This window comes from Lacerta agilis, chromosome 1 (assembly GCF_009819535.1).
Source record: "Lacerta agilis isolate rLacAgi1 chromosome 1, rLacAgi1.pri, whole genome shotgun sequence".
Lineage (NCBI taxonomy): Eukaryota > Metazoa > Chordata > Lepidosauria > Squamata > Lacertidae > Lacerta > Lacerta agilis.
This window is the reverse complement of record NC_046312.1, coordinates 10007881-10026792: the sequence shown is the minus strand read 5'-3', so window position 1 is coordinate 10026792 and position 18912 is coordinate 10007881. Positions and strand designations below refer to the sequence as shown.

General features: G+C 44.9%; 1 protein-coding gene across 1 annotated transcript in view; it reads left to right on the top strand.

The window, feature by feature from the left end:
• Window positions 1-17710, top strand: part of ESR2 (estrogen receptor 2) — a 55835-nt gene extending 38125 nt beyond the window's left edge. Inside the window, exons 6-9 of the mRNA XM_033136462.1 lie at window positions 1575-1713; window positions 3454-3587; window positions 7511-7691; window positions 17152-17710. Coding sequence (XP_032992353.1) covers window positions 1575-1713; window positions 3454-3587; window positions 7511-7691; window positions 17152-17329 — 632 coding nt within the window. The 3' untranslated portion in view covers window positions 17330-17710. The remainder of the gene's footprint in view (window positions 1-1574; window positions 1714-3453; window positions 3588-7510; window positions 7692-17151) is intronic.
• Window positions 17711-18912: the final 1202 nt, after the last annotated feature.

Below are 18912 nucleotides of genomic sequence, written 5' to 3'. Positions count from 1 at the left end.
TGCAATAACAATGACAAACTAGATACATATAGATATACAAATCAGTTAAAATGTGCTAGACACATTTCAATGAATAGGTGGCAGATAAGGAATGCAGAACAATCGTAGAGTTGGAAGGGACCCAAGGGCCATCTAGTCCAGCCCCCTGCAATGCAGTAATCTCTGCTAAAGCATCCATGACAGATGGCCATCCAGCCTCTGCTTAACAACCTCAAAGAAAGGAGAGTCCACAAAAGAAAAGTTGCATAAAACAAAAGGGAAAGTTTTAAAATACCCAAATGGCCTAAGGGCCTGTGATGTACAGGGTATATTTTCATTTTCAGGTGTCTGTTGAGGAGAGGAGAGGAGGGAAAGGAAAGTGGAGGTGAGGGAAGAAGAATGAATTTACTTGCTCAATCTCCCTAAGAACTTATAGTAAACGCCCTGGAGGAGTTTGTGTGTGTCTAAGACATTAGAAAGCTCCATCCCTTGCATTATACAAGGCTATTTCAGAAGGAAGGAACGGGAAGAAAAACTGTTTTTCCATTTCCGACTCTCCAGGACCCCTCACAAGTATAAAATGTTCCAGTTCAGGGCTATTCCTTATACCGACTCAGCCAGTTTGTCTAGCTCAGTATTGTTGACATCAACTGCTACCAGCTCTATCCAAGGTCTCTGGTAGAAGGTCTCTCCCATCACCTGCTACCTGATATGTTTAGCACAACAGCGGAAGGCTGCAAGTGAAAGTGAAGGTCTCCTTTCCCCCTTTAACCGCCCCCCCCCCCCCAACTACAGAACTAAGCAATTGCAGGTTTGCTGGATCCATGAACAGAAACGCTTCTCTTAGGGGCTGGGGACACACTCCAGTATTTTGTCGCTGTCCCACTTGTATTGATGGATATGGGCATGTAGAAACAAACTGGCTTCCCGTCTGCTCAGATCCTTGTCAGCCTCTCCACCACCTGCTGCCCTGGGTTTCCCGCGTGCATGTCTCTTCCTCGGGAGGATGACGCACGATGCCCAAAGCCCCGTGCGATCAAGAGATTAAGTGCTGCCACAATGGAAAAGTTCATGGTTTCTCTGGTTTTAAAAATGGCATTCAAAGATGCAAGGCATTCAAAGTTCTGATTCTGAAATGATTTGGTGCTTTCGAAAGTCACACTTTTCCGTTCTAGAAAAGAAGGGTGGTTAACTGGATGTTTATGACGCGGGTGGCGCTCTGGTCTAAACCACAGAGCCTAGGGCTTGCCGATCAGAAGGTCGGCGGTTCAAATCCCCGCAATGGGGTGAGCTCCCGTTGCTCGGTCCCAGCTCCTGCCAACCTAGCAGTTCGAAAGCACGCCAGTGCAAGTAGATAAATAGGTACCACTCCAGTGGGAAGGTAAACGGCATTTACATGCGCTGCTCTGGTTCGCCAGAAGCGGCTTAGTCATGCTGGCCACATGACCCGGAAGCTGTACGCCGGCTCCCTCGGCCAATAAAACAAGATAAGCACCGCAACCCCAGAGTCGGACACGACTGGACCTAATGGTCAGGGGTCCCTTTTACCCTTTACCTATGATGTAATGACACCCCACTCCTTCCTCCCCTTAAAGGCTTTATAGAACTCAGTCTGTTCGATCAAGTAAGGCTTTTGGAAAGCTGTTGGCTCGAAGTGTTGATGGTGGGTTTGATGTGGAGATCCATTGATCACCCTGGCAAGCTCATCTTCGCGCCAGATCTCATACTCGACAGGTGAGAAAACGAAGCGTCTTTTGGGGTTACGGGGCTCCTTTTTATTTTTGCTTGTTAGTCTGATTTGCATTTCAACCTTGTGGCACAGAAACATCGCGGGGGCTGCCAACTTGGACACTTCAATGGAGGGATTGGGCATTTGTGGAGGATGAAGCTATCCATGGTTGCATTCCGCCACCAGTATTGGAGATGACATGCCTCTGAAAACTGGGGGATATGAGTTCTGTTGTGCTCGTGCCTTGCTTGTGCCTTGCTTGTAAGAGCATCTCTTGGGCTGTTGTGGGAAGAGAGCTAGCTGGGCCTTTGATGTAATAATGCAAATATTTGAAGTCCTTAAACCATAGAATCATAGAGTTAGAAGGGACCACAAGGGTCATCTATTCCAGTGGCCAGCAAACTTTTTCAGCAGGGGGCCGGTCCACTGACCCTCAGACCTTGTGGGGGGCTGGACTATTTTTTTTTTGGGGGGGGGGAACCACGAATTCCTATTCCCCACAAATAACCCAGAGATGCATTTTAAATAAAAGCACACATTCTACTCATGTAAAATCACGCTGATTCCTGGACCGCCCGCAGGCCAGATTTAGAAGGCGATTGGGCCGGATCTGGCCCCCAGGCCTTAGTTTGCCTACCCATGATCTAGCCCAATCCCCTACAATGCAGGAATCTTTCACCCAACATGGGGCTCGAATCCACGACCCTGAGATTAAGAATCTCAGGTTTAAAGAGAACCTGCGTGTTTATATTGGACTAGAAAACCTGCTGACGTGAAGGGGGGAAGTCAAAGCTCGGCAGAGCGAGATTTATTGTTATATGTTTACAATGTTTATAATCTGTTTAATTTGTTTAATTGGGAAAATATAATAAAAAATAATTTTAAAAAAGAGATTAAGAATCTCATGTTCTACCAACCAAGTTAAAGAAGCTAATAATAATAACAACAACAACAACAACAACAACAACAACAACAACAACAACAATAGGAATAGGAATACTTTCCTGGGCTGAGTTTCAAGTCAGGATTGGGAATCTGTGGCCCTCCAGATGTTGCAGGACTCCTGGATAGGAATGGATGAATCTTCATTTTCAGATCTCTAAGTTTCTTATTTTGCCGGTCTTAAATTCAGTTAACCAAAATTGGTGCAGCAACTTACGATTTTTGCAAATAAACAATTCTCATGAATATTTGGCAACATTTTCATGTGAATTTCTCTGCAACCATTTTCTCTAATAAACTGCATTTTGTATGTTATTTTCACTAATATATTATGCACATTTCCCCCGAATATATTCACTGTTGTACATATTGTTTGGTTGGAAACCAAAATTGAGTGAAGTGTGAATGTCAAAGGATAACTGTGTTTCAGTTTGTGTATGGGTGGAACAAGTGCAAATTAGGTCGTTTCTAATAAAAATGCAAATAAAATCGAATTTCTCCTCTCCTCTCCAACTCCCACCAGCTCCAGCCAGCAGAGATATTAATGGATGATGGGCATTGTAGCCTAACAACTTCTGAGAGGCTGCAGGTTCCTCATTTGCATTGTAAAGGCAACAACAAGGATTTTGTGCAAGACACTTAGAATTTCAACATGCTCATTTCAAAGACAAAACAAAAACTGTGGACGTCGACAAAAAAAGAAAATACATATACTTGAGCATACTGGAGTGTTTTTGTTTTTGTTTTTTTAAAGGAAATGCTGTTTTGCATCCTCAGTAATTCTTTTATGTCTCCAAAATTAGGGATGAAGGGAAATGTGTGGAAGGAATTTTGGAAATCTTTGACATGCTCTTGGCGACGACTTCAAGGCTCCGGGAGCTGAAATTGCAGCACAAGGAATATATTTGTGTCAAGGCCATGATCCTCCTCAATTCCAGTGAGTAGACGCTTCAGTCATGTCAAGCTGTGCTTATTACCCGGGACAAAAAGTTAGGTGGTAGCAGAAGAAATACCAAAGGGCACAAGAGCCATTAAGGCAAAGGGAGAAATAAATGCCCTAAGTGCTTTTTCCGTCCTCACGCTCTAATGGTTTTATGACTGGTGCGCAGAAATAATACCGAGGTCACCATGTGCCATTTCATCCTAGACACTGTGTTTTTATACTCTCCAAAGGCAAAACTTAAGGACCCTTAATGAAACCTGGGACTTGAGCAGTTGCTCCTCAGTGCCTGCCCATCCGTGAGGCAGACTGAGGTGGCTGCCTCAGGCGGCAGAATCCAAGGGGCACCTCTGTGGACATGCCTCCCCGCTGTCACTGGAGAAGGGAAGAGAAGCGGAGGCTTCCAGGTTCCAGGTTCTGGCGAGTTCTCATGGGAGCCCCACAACACTTGTGAGAGCCCAGTGAGCAGGGGCAGAGGAAGTGGGCTGTGGGGGGCGGGGCGCCCCGGGTCTCACTCACCACAGGGCCTGCAGCGTGCCCGAGCCACGCATCTCTCCTGGGAGTGACGCGGTGGCTTGGGTGCCCGCAGGCTCCGCGCTGCCGCAAACAGTCCACCCACCGCCTCCCCCCCAGCTGTAGGGCATCTGAGTGGAAGGAGGCAGGCAGACTCCTCGGAGGCCCCGCGGAGCATCCTGCCCCGACTGGCCCCGCCCTGTGGGTGGATGGCCTCGCCCCTGGTGCCCGATTGGCTTCCTCCGCTGCTGCCAGTGAGATCTTGCCAGCCATGTAACCCTGATAAGCAGGGCTTTGGAGGGGGTGGCAAGGGGAGTTTTGCGCCCACGGAAGTGCCCCATTTTGCCTCAGGCAGAGAGGTAGGACAGGCTGCCCCTGTCCCTCACACTTTGTTTGAATCATGAATCATGTTTGAATCATGGTGTGGTTTGTCCTCATGCACACGGCTGACCTAGGGAGCGATGGGATTTAAAACTGCTTTCATTTTTCCTGGGAAGTGGCTGTTGTGTTCCCTTAGGTCTGCTCTGATCAGACCACAGGCTTATCAGACCCAACTCTGAATGGGGCAGATATATCCAGCTGCTATTTGTCTGTGAATCTTCAAAGAAATATCAATATTTCAAGGGGTGGGGTGGGGGGAGCATGTTCTTAACTGCCGCTTAGCTAGTTAAACTAAATACCCTCGCCATCAATCCCCATGAGGCTTTGTAGGATTTATTTTTTTAAGTCCCTGCCCCAAGGAACGTACGATTGACATTTCAGCATTTCAGGCAAGAAAAGAAAGAACAGTGAATGGAAGGGGTGAGATTATTAGATAGCAAATGCAATTACACATATTTAACTTGGGTTGGAGGTGGAGAATGAAGATAAAGGGATTGAGCCAAAGTTGTCTGAAAAGGTGGCTTTTAAGCAGAGATGCTGGCAAAGTTCTCCTGAGTCAAGATAATTATCTTGTGAAAAAGCACTGTAAAGAACAGATGAGCTTTTAAAGTTCCAGTGTAAAAACATAGCAGCACAGTTCCAAAAATCTTGCCAAGAAACGTTCTATCTCACAATATGCAACGCTTCCCTCACTAACACAGGAACATCCCATCCAATTTCTCTCTTACATCGAAACAAATGACGCTACTCATCCAATATCACCCATCCCATTCTATTCTCACTGATCACACTCTTCCCCCGATACTCACAAGCACACACCCTCCGCCTAATCTCTCCAATATCTCCCACTCAGTTGCCTGTTAACATCAATCACTCCTTCCACTCCACTAAAAAACTATTGCAGAAACACACCAGGAGACAACGGCACCACTCACTGATGAAACCGTATAAAATATCAAAGCAAAATCGCTACCCACCAATCGCACAGACGTACCATTCTAGGTAGTAACTCTTGTTGCTGCCTCTCAACTAAGGATTCCTTCCTCTCAACAAGGCATGGCCTCAGACATTTACTGTTGTTTATTAATTTATATGCTGCTTCTAAGTGGTTCGAAGCTATCAAAGCCAATTACAAAATGCCAACCTCCTTCATTAAAGCTCACCCACTGAAACACCGAAATAAACAACAGTGATTAAAATATGCTGCAAAACAATATAGCTGATCTCCGAAGAATTGATGCTTTTGAATTATGGTGCTGGAGGAGACTCTTGAGAGTCCCATGGACTGCAAGAAGATCAAACCTATCTATTCTGAAGGAAATCAGCCCCGAGTGCTCAATCCTTGAGTGTTTCTTAATGGATAGGGGTTTCTTAATGGATAGGGGTTTCCCATGGACTGCAAAAAGATCAAACATATCCATCCTTAAAGAAATCAGCCCTGAGTGCTCACTGGAAGGACAGATCCTGAAGTTGAGGCTCCAATACTTTGGCCACCTCATGAGAAGAGAAGACTCCCTGGGAAAGACCCTGATGTTGGGGAAGATGGAGGGCACAAGGAGAAGGGGACGACAGAGGACGAGATGGTTGGACAATGTTCTCAAAGCTACTAACATGAGTCTGACCAAACTGCGGGAGGCAGTGGAAGACAGGAGTGCCTGGAGCATAGCTGTCAAGTTTCGGATTTGAAAATAAGGGATCAGCAGTCTCACCTATCCCGGGGACAGTCACATGTCAGTGGTGGGCGGAGCCAGAAGCAAAAGTGGGCGGAGCAGCAATGTAAACTTCAAGCGGGCTCAGGCTTGGAGCAGAGCAAAGAGGAGGGCAGCCAGCAAAGAGGAGGGCAGCCATGTGCTCCGCGCAATGAAGCCCCATTGTCTTCTTGTCTGATCCCATCAAAACAGGACAGGAAGCAGCAGCTGCTCAAAGGCAGCTAGGCTCCGCCCACCAGCTAACCCTGTTGGCCGTCTGAGGGGCTCGGTGGCAACGGATAGGGGCTGATGCAGGGGGAGGAATACACCCCCCTGTAAGCACAGGAAACGGCTCCCACTTGCTTTGAGGGCTGAGGCTTTTCTCTCCAAGTAGGCGAGGTCTTCCCACCCAGTCCCTGGCCAGCAGGGGAGGAGCTGCTTCCATTAAAAACGGGAAATTTAAGGGAAATAAAAAATAAGGGAGAGCAGCGGGGAAACTGCTTAAAATAAGGGAGAATCCCGGGGAAAACGGGATACTTGACAGCACTGGCCTGGAGTGCTCTGGTCCATGGGGTCACAAAGAGTCGGATACGACTAAACAACTAAACAACAACAACAATATAGCCATCATAACCAAGAGACCCCCCTCAAGAGATCAACCATGGTTTCTTCAAACGGTGACAGAGTGCCATTACCTCGGGGCCTTTCGAGATCAACCATGGTTTCTTCAAACGGTGACAGAGTGCCGTTACCTCGGGGCCTTTCGAGATCAAACATGGTTTCTTCAAACGGTGACAGAGTGCCGTTACCTCGGGGCCTTTCGAGATCAACCATGGTTTCTTCAAACGGTGACAGAGTGCCGTTACCTCGGGGCCTTTCGAGATCAACCATGGTTTCTTCAAATGGTGACAGAGTGCCGTTACCTCGGGGCCTTTCGTATTTCAGCGGGGAGGGCATTCCCGTAATACCAGGACTGGTTTTTTAGCCAAAACGCGCCGGAACTTAGATCAGGCACCTCTCCAGTGGGCACCGTTGCCATTATAAGAGAACAAGGGAGTTGTAGCACCTCTTTTCCTAGAAAAATAGCACTGCGTAATACTGATGTGACCAGAGAGATTATTTAATAATAATAATAATAATAATAATAATAATAATAATAATAATAATATACCTCCACAGTTAGTTGTTTCTGGGAACTGGAAGTGAGTGGCCACAGTTGCACTCAAGCACACTTTGGGAAGCTTACCAGGCTGTGCTAGATGAGCCAGCCCCCCCCCCCCAAATGCAGTACAGCTCTTATTACTTAAACTCTGCTCTTTTGGCATCTTTCTTGCGTAGATATGTTTCCACTCTCCTCTGCTGCAGAAGAGCCCGAGAGCAACAGGAAACTGAGTCACCTGCTGAACTCCGTGACGGACGCCTTGGTGTGGGTCATTGCAAAGAGCGGGGTCCCTTTGGCCCAACAGACAACACGCTTGGCGAACTTGCTGATGCTGCTCTCACATGTCCGGCACGCAAGGTAAGGTCATTCTAGGGGGGTGCTCCAGATTCCCATCCTAGAGACCGCCAGCCATTTCAAAAAAAAATCTGTGGCAAAAAGCAACAACAGGGCATATGACTGGCCTGCTCAAGTCTTAGATGTCCATTTCTCTTTTCCTCTTATTTTTCTCGACTCCTCACCTTTTTCCCCACAGAGTTGTAGTTTCTCTCCTTCTGCTGCACCCTATTTTCTATCTGTCAAATCATAACCACAGTATTATAATCTAATTCCTTCTGTTGCTCATAGCTCAAATCCTGCTTGCAAGTTCATCGTACTATAACAGGCTTCCTCAACCTCGGCCCTCCACGTTTTTGGCCTACAACTACCATGATCCCCAGCCAGCAGGACCAGTGGTCAGGGATGATGGGAATTGTAGTCTCAAAACACCTGGAGGGCCAAAGTTGAGGAAGCCTGTACTATAATATTTCTTTAAATAGTCTGAAAAAGGCATCCATTTTTCCAAGATGTTAGCTTAACCCAAACCAGTCCTCTGGTCCATGTATCACAATCTTTCTCAATGTTGGGTTTCCGGCTGTTGCTGGACTACAACTCCCATCATCCCTTGCCACTGTTACTGCTAGCTAGGGGAGGATGGGAGATGTTGTCCAACAACAGCTGGGGACTCAATGTTGAGAAAGGCTGGTGTAGCACATTATCCAGATTTCAGGCTTGCCAGATCTACTTTGGTTTTTATTAGAGTCCCAAGAGCTCTGAACTAGAAGCAAGGGGGAAAGACAGTTGGAATGAAAGAACAAAGTGTCTCTGAGTGCATTCTGAGTCAAGGAATTTGTTTTCGGTACCAAGACTTAAGAGAGCTCAATGTCCTTTCCCACAAGAATCCAACCCTGGTGTTATGTACCGCTAGTAAAATATACTCAGAGTAAAGTTGTGAATTTCATGCTCTTTATTCAGCTCATTGTAGCAAAGAATGAATCTTTCCCTAAAACACCTGCTATATATACATTATTTACACAATGGGCCCCACGTGATTGGCTAATTCTGGGCTACTCCCTGTAGGCCAATCAGGTTGCGGATTCACTTTCTCCAGGAGCCTGATTGGCTGCTCTTGCAGGCCAATCAGGTCGCTGATTCACTTCCACCTGGAGCTGGATTGGGTGGCTCCTGCGGACCAATCAGACTGCTGCATTCTTGATCCTATTGTTCTAGGACCAATCAGACTGCTGCATTCTGGATCCTATTGTTGTAGCATTCAGCTCAGTACATAACACCTGGTTAGCTTTCTTCGCTTTGACAACTGAATTTAGGTAGGAAAAAAGATCGCCATTGCTATTGTAAAGAAGTGAGAGTCTGTATTTGAGGAGGCAGCAATTTCCATCCCGTACTGTGTTCATCACAAACAGCCTTGCTTCCATTCCGCCACACTTCAGCTTTCCCTAAAACCTACATTGTTCTCGCTATCTGTTGTGGCTGAAACTAACTAATACATTGGCTTGCTGGTGCAGTGCCAGACCATGGGATGTTGTTGTTTTGGAACAGACAAATTGGTGATTCACTTTGTGCTTTGTGACCATGCTGGTTCCGTGTTTTGAGCTTCTTCTTTCTTAAGTTTAGCTTGCTTTGCATTTGGGATTCCAAAAACTGCGCTCTTCATTGAAAGAAGTTGGCTGATGGCTTCTTCTGCAAAAGGGCCCCTTGTTCTCAGTGGGCAGTTGGATAGTTTAAATGGGCTCTTAATAAAGTGAGAAGCAAATCCTAATTGCAATTGAGCACTTGTGTTTTTCCAAGGCTTCCGATCGTAAACGGTGGAAGATAAGGCTATCGGTAACTACTAGACACAAAGGCCACATGTAATCTGAAGGTTCAGGGGCACTATGCTGTTGTGAATATCAGCTGCTGGTGAGCAGCAACAAGAGAAAGAGCTGTTGTCCTGATGTCCTGCTTGCTAGCTAGCTTCCCAGAGGCACCTGATTAGCTGCTTGTGGGAACAGGACACTGAATGAGATGGTCCCCTTTGTCTTATCCTTCTGGGCTCTCCTTATGTTCTCTTGCTCGGTCTCACGGTACTCACTAACCAGGCAAGACTAGGTGGCCTTGTGCTCTGATCCAGGAGGGCTGTTGGTATGATGTTGCTGGCATCGTGCTTAGTCCACTAAGCAGATTGAGGCTCTGTTCAAGAGACTAGATTTACCCTCAACGGTTAATCCAAGTGCTATTAAAATACTCCATTCAGGATAACATTCAGTTGGTTAGAGCATGCTGCTGAGAACGCCAAGGTTGTGGGTTCGATCCCTGCATGGGGCAGCTGCATATTCCTGCAATGCGGGGGGTTGCATTAGGTGATCCTCAGGGTCCCTTCCAACTCTACAATTCTGTGATGGTTCTGGTTTAGACTTTGTAGGCCCATTTCATGTGGATTGTCTCATGATACTGTTTAAGCCAGGGGTCCCCAAACTAAGGCCCAGTGGCCGGATACGGCCCAATTGCCTTCTAAATCTGGCCCGCAGACGGTCCGGGAATCGCCATGTTTTTACATGAGTAGAATGTGTCCTTTTCTTTAAAATGCATCTCTGGGTTATTTGTGGGGCATAGGAATTCATTCGTTGTTGTTTTTTTCAAAATATAGTCTGGCCCCCCACAAGGTCTGAGGGACAGTGGACCGGCCCCCTGCTGAAAAAGTTTGCTGACCCCTGGTTTAGGCCCCTGGGCCTGTTCCAAAGAAACAACTCACCCTACGGTCAGACTTTCCCCAGACTGCATCATTTCAGCTGGGAGATGGCATATTCAAATGCTCCTTTCCACACAAACCAAATGATGTTGCCAAAGGCTCTTCTTCCTGGCAGCTGGTTTTCTATGTGCAACAAATTCTGTATATGGGACAGCATTCAGTTTTTACGCCATGATAGCTTCGTACATTCAGTTGCAATCAGGTCCTGCTTGGAGGCTTCCCATAGGCATCTGGTTGGCCGATGTGGGAACAGGATGCTAGCCTAGATGGGGCATTGGCCTGATCCAGTAGGCTCTTCCACCCATAGCCTGCCGCCATAAAGTGCTTGATGACTGCTGGGTATAGACTGGATCCTCCTTGTGGGCATATCTAATAAGAATGGTAACTTATTTAGATTTTCCTTACACAACTAAGACACGTTATATTTTGTTTACAAGGCAAAAAAAGGCTATTCAGCAGTTGCATTGCTCACAAAATTATATCATAGGGTGGTAGAGCTGGAAGGGACCCCAAGGGTCATACTGTATAGTCTAATCCCCTGCAATACAGGAATCTCCCCTAAAGCATTCATGACAGATGGCCATCCAACCTCTGATTAAAAACCTCCAAGGAAGGAGAGTCCACAACCTTCCACAGTCAAATAGCTCTTACCGTCAGAAAGTTCTTCCTGATGTTCAGTCGGAATCTCCTTTCTTGTAACTTGGAGCCATTGGTTCGAGTCCTACCCTCCAGAGCAGGAGAAAACAAGCTTTCTCCCTCTTCCAAGTGACAGCAGCTGTGATATTGGAAGATGGCTGTCGTATCTCCTCTCAGCCTCCTCTTTTCCAGCTTCATTCATTCTGAAAATTTCCACTACTGTTAGAAATGCGTTCTGGGTCTTCATTTCAAAGGAATTCTCTGTGACTCACAAAAGGCACGAACCTCTGTGGTTTTTCTGGTGAGATAGCTGCTATCGTGTGTCTGACGCATTCAGAACTTTAGGTTAGAGAAGTCAAGGCCTAAGTTTAAGTTGCTCTCATATCATCAAACTCCAGAGTCAGCAACTACCGGTAACTGTGTTCGACACTCACGTCTGGAAAATCATATCTAGCCGTTCTAATAAAAATATCCTATTGGTTTGTTTGTTTTTTAATTAAGATCTTTGTATACTGCCTTGAACAGAAAGATGTCCTGGATTTCAACTGGTATGTTATTTTGCAAGTACCGGGTACATTCAGTATTACAGTGGCTGTGTTTGGATGATGTAATGCTAAATCTTGGTTTGGTGTACATGAACAAGCCTAACCTCCCTCCTGAGTCACGTGCTGCAGCCACAACTGGGAGATTTGAAGCTTCCGTTTCCATTTTAGATTAAGCACAATTTAGCATGTTGTCCAAATTCTAAACTGTGGTTAATCTTAACTAGGGTTAGTGGGGAACAAAGCAGTTTCATAAACCATGGGTTGAAGCTGGCTTGTTTCCATTGATTGTACTTGAGGTTAACCAAAGTTTGTCCAGATTCTGATGACATGGTATCAGCTGCCCTCCAAGATCCCTTAGGGGGGAATTCCCTATGGACTGGAGAAGGGTGCCCCTGCCCCTCCCATCTAATGATCCAGCCCAACGCCTCTTCTGCTGAAGGAAAGTTGTGACAATAGCTATGAAGTAACCTGAAAAGAAATGCCAGAATTTCAATAGTTAACATTATAGGGTGGGTAGATAGGAAGCTCACTTGAAGGCCGAGGTGGAGGCATCAAGCATGTAGCCCCTTTTATGCTCCTGGGGTGCACCAGTCCTCCACAGTCTCCTCTCTGGTCCACCCCCCAGAAGTCTCAGCACCTGGGAGCCCAGCAACAAAGCTGATTGGCTCACAGTTCCACCACAGTCCATACCCTCTGCCCAATTGTGAGGCATGCACGATTCATTCTTCACACACACACCCTCTTTCTGTCTCTGTTTTACATGGATGCCGGCTCTAAAAGTCTGTTCGTTTCATCACCTCTCTTTCAAGAAGAACAGAAATTGGACAAGAGTTTCCATTAATGTTGCTGGATTGTATTTCTTCCCAGCAAAAGAGTAGATAAGTTTTGGCTGAATAAATGATTACCATGGATTCTTTTCTCTCTTTTTTTGCTCTGCTCTCCCCTAGCAATTATTTATTCTTTGATAGTGTTAGCAGTCCTCTCAGTAATTACGTTAAAATGTTCGCTCATCACAGGAAAACGTATCCGTTCCTTTTCTCCCCCTTTTAAAAAATGACACATTAAAATGATTTGAATCAAATTATTTTAGTTGTATGTAGGAATGACCTCATGATGTTTTTCCAGCAGTGAAGCTAAGGAATGGAGCAACCTGATTTATGGCTTGTTTTTGCATTTGTGTGTGTGTGTGCGTGCGTGCATGTGCATTTCCATTAACCCAATTATTGACTGCATGAATGCAAAGCAAAACAGTATGTTAAACTATGGACTGAATAGCAGTATTGCAAAAATACTGTGGCACGAATGGGGAACCAGTAGCCATCTGGTTGCTGTCGGACTACAACTCTCATAATCCATGGCCATTGGGCACAATGGCTAGGACTGATGGGAGTTGGAGTCCAGCAACATTTGTTGAGCCACAGGTTACCTAGCCCTGTGCTGGGCAGCCAGTGTGATATCTTCCAACTGTTGTTGGACTAGAGCTCCCATCAGCCCCAGCCAGCATGGCCAACAGTCAAGAATGATGGGAGTTGGAGTCCTAACAGCATCTTTAGGGCACCACATTGGCACATGATCTTACTCCAGTCACATTTTCCCTCTTCTGTTTTCTTCCCTGTTTGGCTAACGTAAGTACGGTAGCTTGAGAAAGGCTCAAAAGCCATTTTTAAGCCTCCTGTGTGAAAATGCACTTAGGTACTCAGCTGGTTTGCCATGGCAGGAACTACATTTGCAAGCTCCAATGAGGTGGAGAAGATGGAACAGACTGTACCACTTCAGCTGTGTGTGAATGGAAGTGGGGCAGGATACAAGAAAATAATGCTTGTAAGGTAGAAAATTACTCCATCAGGGGGTAAGTCTAGGTCAGGACTCTCATTCTGTGCTAATGTTCTGCCTCCAGGGTGTTTAGAAGCATTTAGAAATGTCACACACAAACATTGGTCTGAAGTGGTACAGACCAGTTTACCACCTCATTCTGAAGTACGTCTGCTGCAGATATCTGCTATCTGGCTCTAATGCTTAATGGCAAGAACCTTCCATGCAACTCTTATTTGCCCCCAGTTCATAGAATTGTAGAGATGGAAGGGACCCCGAAGGTCCTCTAGTCCAACCCCCCGCAATGCAGGAATCTCAACTAAAGCATCCATGACATTTGGCCAGATGTTTAGAAACCTCCAGTGAAGGAGAGTCCACCAGCTCTGTTCTACAGGTGAACAGCTTTTACCCCAATAAAGTTTTTCCTCATGTTTAGTATCTCCTTTCTTGTAATTTGAATCCATTGGTTTGTTGTTGTTTTTTAAAGAAATGTTATTGGTTTTCCACAATAAACAACAAAAACACAACAAATAGACAAATACATAATACAAATACAATTACATTAAAAAGAGGGGGGAAAATAAACATTAAAAGAAAGAAAACTTATACATACCTGACACACCAACATTAGAACATAATGTGCTTATTAATAAATTCTAGTTTCAAATCTTCTAGGGGGACTTCCCCCGTTCTCTCGACTGCATTCAATACTACTGTAATTTACTTTAGTAACTTCATCATTATTCTTAATACCATTTCCAATAACTATCTTATCTCATATATCTTTCTACAATGCAAACATAAACAAAAACATTCCATTTTATATCTTTTAACTTCTAAATGTCAAAATATAACATCTTAATGCAAATCTTAACTTCTTATATCCTTAAGCTGTTGCTTAATTTATACAAAATGAATAATAAATGAATCCATTGGTTTGGGTCCAGAGCAGGAGAAAATAAACTTGCTCCACCCTCCATGCGACAGCACTTTAGATATCTGAAGATGGCTATCGTATCTCCTCTCAGCCTCCTCTTTCCCAGGCTAAACATACCCGGCTCCTTCAACCGTTCCTTATAAGGCTTGGTTTCCAGACCCTTGATCATCTTGGTCGCCCTCCTCTGCACATGTTGACAACTTCATGGCATGGAGGAAATGAAACGTTCATTGAGAGGGATGGATTGGCCGTTAGCTTAACTTGAGCATCAGATACGTAGCGGGGGAGAGGAGGATGTCCAGTGGCTGACAATGCTTTTATTGCTTTGAGACGGAAATTCCACAGGTGCGTCTCTTCTCAATGAAAAATTAATGGCAAGTCACAACGCATAAAATGCCACAAAACATACAAAACCATGTAAAAGGGTCAAACTGAGGAACAAGGACACACAACCTATAAAATTATTATATTATTGGCCTCAAATAACCTGGATGATAGATAGATAAAAGCTTTATTCGCATAGCCAACAGCCATAGCAACAACAGACACGCAATATACAAATAAAAACAACAATGGATAAAGAGAACAAACATATATCTATGATATCAATTTATGGATATTGTGACATCATATATTAGTTTTTGTGAAGATTTACGTGTGGCTACTAAGACCTTGCGCATATACCTGTACAATAATAACAAACCCTGGTTTACAGGAAAACTCAAGCAACTCAGATATGCCAAAGAGGAGGCTTATAACAAAGGAAATAGAATTTTGTATAATCAAGCGAGGAATGCACTGAACAAAGAGATTAACGTGGCAAAACGAACTTATGGAGCAAAACTGCAGACTCAATTTTCAAACAGTGATTCGGCTACTCTTTGGAATAATTTACAGAATATTACTGGATGTAAGAAAACATCTTTTTCTGCTCTGGAGAGTCATAAGTTGGCAAATGACCTGAACCAGTTTTATAGCGGGTTTGAAAGTCAATTATTATCAACTAGTGCCATTCAGCTGTTGCCAGAGGCACCAATAGACACAACCACCTCAACCTGTTCTGAAGTCACTCCGCTGGTGATCAGGGAAAAAGATGTACGGTGCCTTTTACAGAGACAGAGGCCCAAAAAAACTCCAGGCGCAGACGGGGTGACTCCTCTTTGTTTGAAAGTGTGTGCGGTACAATTGGCCCCGATCCTCACACAGATATTTAACTGTTCATTGGAGTTGTGTAGGGTTCCACCTTGCTTTAAACATTCTATTATCATTCCAGTACCTAAGAAACCTTTCATTAGTAGGATGAAAGATTATAGACCGGTTGCTCTAACATCTGTAGTAATGAATTTTTTTGAAAGATTAGTGTTGGCCTATTTGAAAGACACTACTGACCCAGTGCTGGATCCTTTGCAATATGCTTATCGAGCCAATAGGTCAGTAGATGATACAGTCAACATGGCACTGCATTACATCCTGCAACATCTGGATTCCCCAGGGGGGTTACGTGCGAGTTTTGTTTGTGGACTTTAGTTCAGCTTTCAATGCTATTGTCCCATCCAAATTGTTTTCTAAATTACTTCAGCTTAACGTGCCTGCTTCTGTTTGCCAATGGATGTACAGCTTTTTGGTGGACAGGAGGCAGCAGGTGAGGCTGGGGAAAATTATATCAAGTAATAATACCATCAGAACATGTGCTCCCCAGGGGTGTGTGCTCTCCCCACTGCTTTTTTCTTCATACACAAATGACTGCACCTCAACTGACCCATCGGTTAAGATCCTGAAATTTGTGGATGATACGACAGTCATTGGGCTTATCTGGGAAGATGTTGAATCTGCATATGGGCGGGAAATAGACCATCTTGTTTCGTGGTGCAGCAGGAATAACTTGGTGCTAAATGCCCAAAAGACAGTGGAAATGATAATTGATTTTAGGAAGCATTTTCCCATCTCGCTGCCACTTTCCATTCTTGGTAACATGGTTGTAGTGGTAAAGTCCTTTAAGTTCCTGGGCTCTATAATTTCTCAAAACTTAAACTGGTCAGGCAGCATCAATATTATTATTAAAAAGGTCCACCAGAAATTGTGTTTCTTGCGACGACTAAGAAAATTTAATTTGCCCCAAGAATTGTTGATCCAATTTTACAGAGGTACTATTGAAACTGTTCTCTGTAATTCTATTAATGTCTGGTATGGCACAGCCTCTAAGCTGGATAAGAAGAGGCTCCAACGAGCAGTAAGAATTGCAGAGAGGGTAATTGGTGTTAGTTTGCCTTCAATAGAGACACTTTATGCTGCTCGAGGCAGGAAGAGAGCAGAGAGAATTGTCGCAGACCCTTCGCATCCTGGTCATTACCTGTTTGATTTCCGGATGTCGTTACAGGACTCTATACACAAAAACATCTAGGCACAGGAATAGTTTTTTCCTTGTGCCATCAAACTGTTGAATTTGTAGTTGTGTGCGGAAGGGAGGTCAGTTGGTGGTATGGGGTTCCTTTGTTGTGCTGTTGTAGCGTGAGGGGAATAGTGTTTGTATGAGGTACGTTTTCTTTACATTGCAATGTAGTTGAAGCAAAATTCCAAGTATGATTGATACCTGGCCAATAAAATTATTCCTTATTCCTTATTATTATTATTATTATTAAAATATCCCTGACCTCTTCCCTCTTCCCAGCTGCTTCTGCTGTCATGGTCTGGGAAAGACTTCCAGAGGGTGGGGCAACGCAGGTAGAGAAAGCTGTTGCCTGACGAACAGCAGAAAGTCTCTCCCCCCCCACAGTGCATTTTAAACCTCAGCGCCTCGCTGTAACCTCTTTGCTTTCTTCGCAGTAACAAAGGGATGGAGCACCTTCTGAGCATGAAGTGCAAGAATGTTGTTCCCGTCTATGACCTACTGCTGGAGATGCTCAACGCTCACACCATCCGGAACAACAGAAAAACCTCTGCCTCCAATATCGAGGTCAGCCCATCAGAACAAACTGAGAGCACAGATGGACCTCAGCAGTGATTTCGTACTGGAATGGGAGCCCAGGGAAGCACCAAGAAATCAGTCCCAAGATTCAAGGTGTGGGTGTTTGCTCTAAAAGAAAGAAGGCACAAATCTTGATCTCTCTCTCTCTCTCGCCTGGAGTTTTTTTAATGGGATTGTACGCTAATCTTTTTACACTGCAGTATGTCTTGGAAAAGCCTCATGGGGTTGGAATGGAAGAATCTGCTGGTGAATGTAGCTTTATCATCAACTCTGCACTTCTGGAGTGCCTTTTAGAGGAGACTGTTGAAGTGCCGTATGCGCCTTAAGCTTCATGGTTATCCTAGTTGGGTGGCAGAGCACATTTTTTTGTAGAAAGAAGGAGGTTGGGTGATGCACAGATCTAGGGTTCCAATGCAAAAAAATAAAATGGGAGCAGCCTCTTCTAACTGAAGTAACCTATGAAATACGCTGTACATTACAGCAGACAGGAGGGATCCCATCCACCTTAAGAAATACACGCTGTTCCAACTTGCAAAAGACATGGATAAGCTTACCTTTGCGCAAATGCACCTTTGATCGGTAGTGGGAGAAGGAGGTCCTCCTATTTAAAGGAAAGCACTTGGAGAGTTTGTATCCTGACCCACTTTGACAATGTGGACCAGAAGCTTATTTTTTATTATTACAAAGCTCCAGTTTGTATTGACTGTTATCTAAGCATTTGCCGTGTTTGATTTTCTGTGCTCAAGCACTTGAGTGGGTGCAAGGCTTGCCCTTTTCGTTTCCTGCTGCAGACTCGTGCAACGTATTGCCATGTGTGGAGGAATTATTGCTATGAATAGTCAGAATTCGTGAGTAAATTATTTCATGCTTAGCTACACAGGATCAATATGATTGTGGCTATAATTGTGAAAACAGGTTTTGGTGTCCATAAATGTATTCATCCTATGGGGAGGGGGAGGGGAGCCCACAATAAGGTGCCTTCCAGTGGACCAATTAGAGTATGTCCCAACAGGAGCAGATGAAACAGCTATGTGCCATATCAGCGCATGGATTCCAAATGCACATGCACAAACAGCTCTCCCAGTAGCAAGTGCTTCCCCAGTTACTTACCGGTAAGTGGAAGAGGCACACAAAAAGAAAACATGCACAAGTTAATGTGAAAGTGTGATAACCCCCCCCCCCATGCAAATGTGCCAGCATTTCTTGCGTTCGTTAGCTAATGCACCTTGGATAGAAAAGGGAGCCTGGAGCATCTTTGTCTTCAGGCTTCATTGGAAAGCCACGGGAAAACTCTTGGGTAGCTCAGTTGGTTAGAACATAGTGCTGATAATTCCAAGGTTGCAGGTTTGATCCCCAAATGGGACAGCTGCATATTCCTGCACTGCATGCGGTTGGACTAGGCAATCCTCAGGGGCCCTTCCAACTCTACAATTCTATGATTCTTACCTGATTATATTATTCTTACTTGATCCTTAGCGTGGGAAATGTCCAGTGGGAGGCAGCTTACCCCTAGACATCCTCCCATGTACTAGGAGAATCCAGCGACAACCACAGTTGCCTCTTTAGACCAGCACTGGCTCACACACACACACACACACACACACACTCCCAAATTTGAT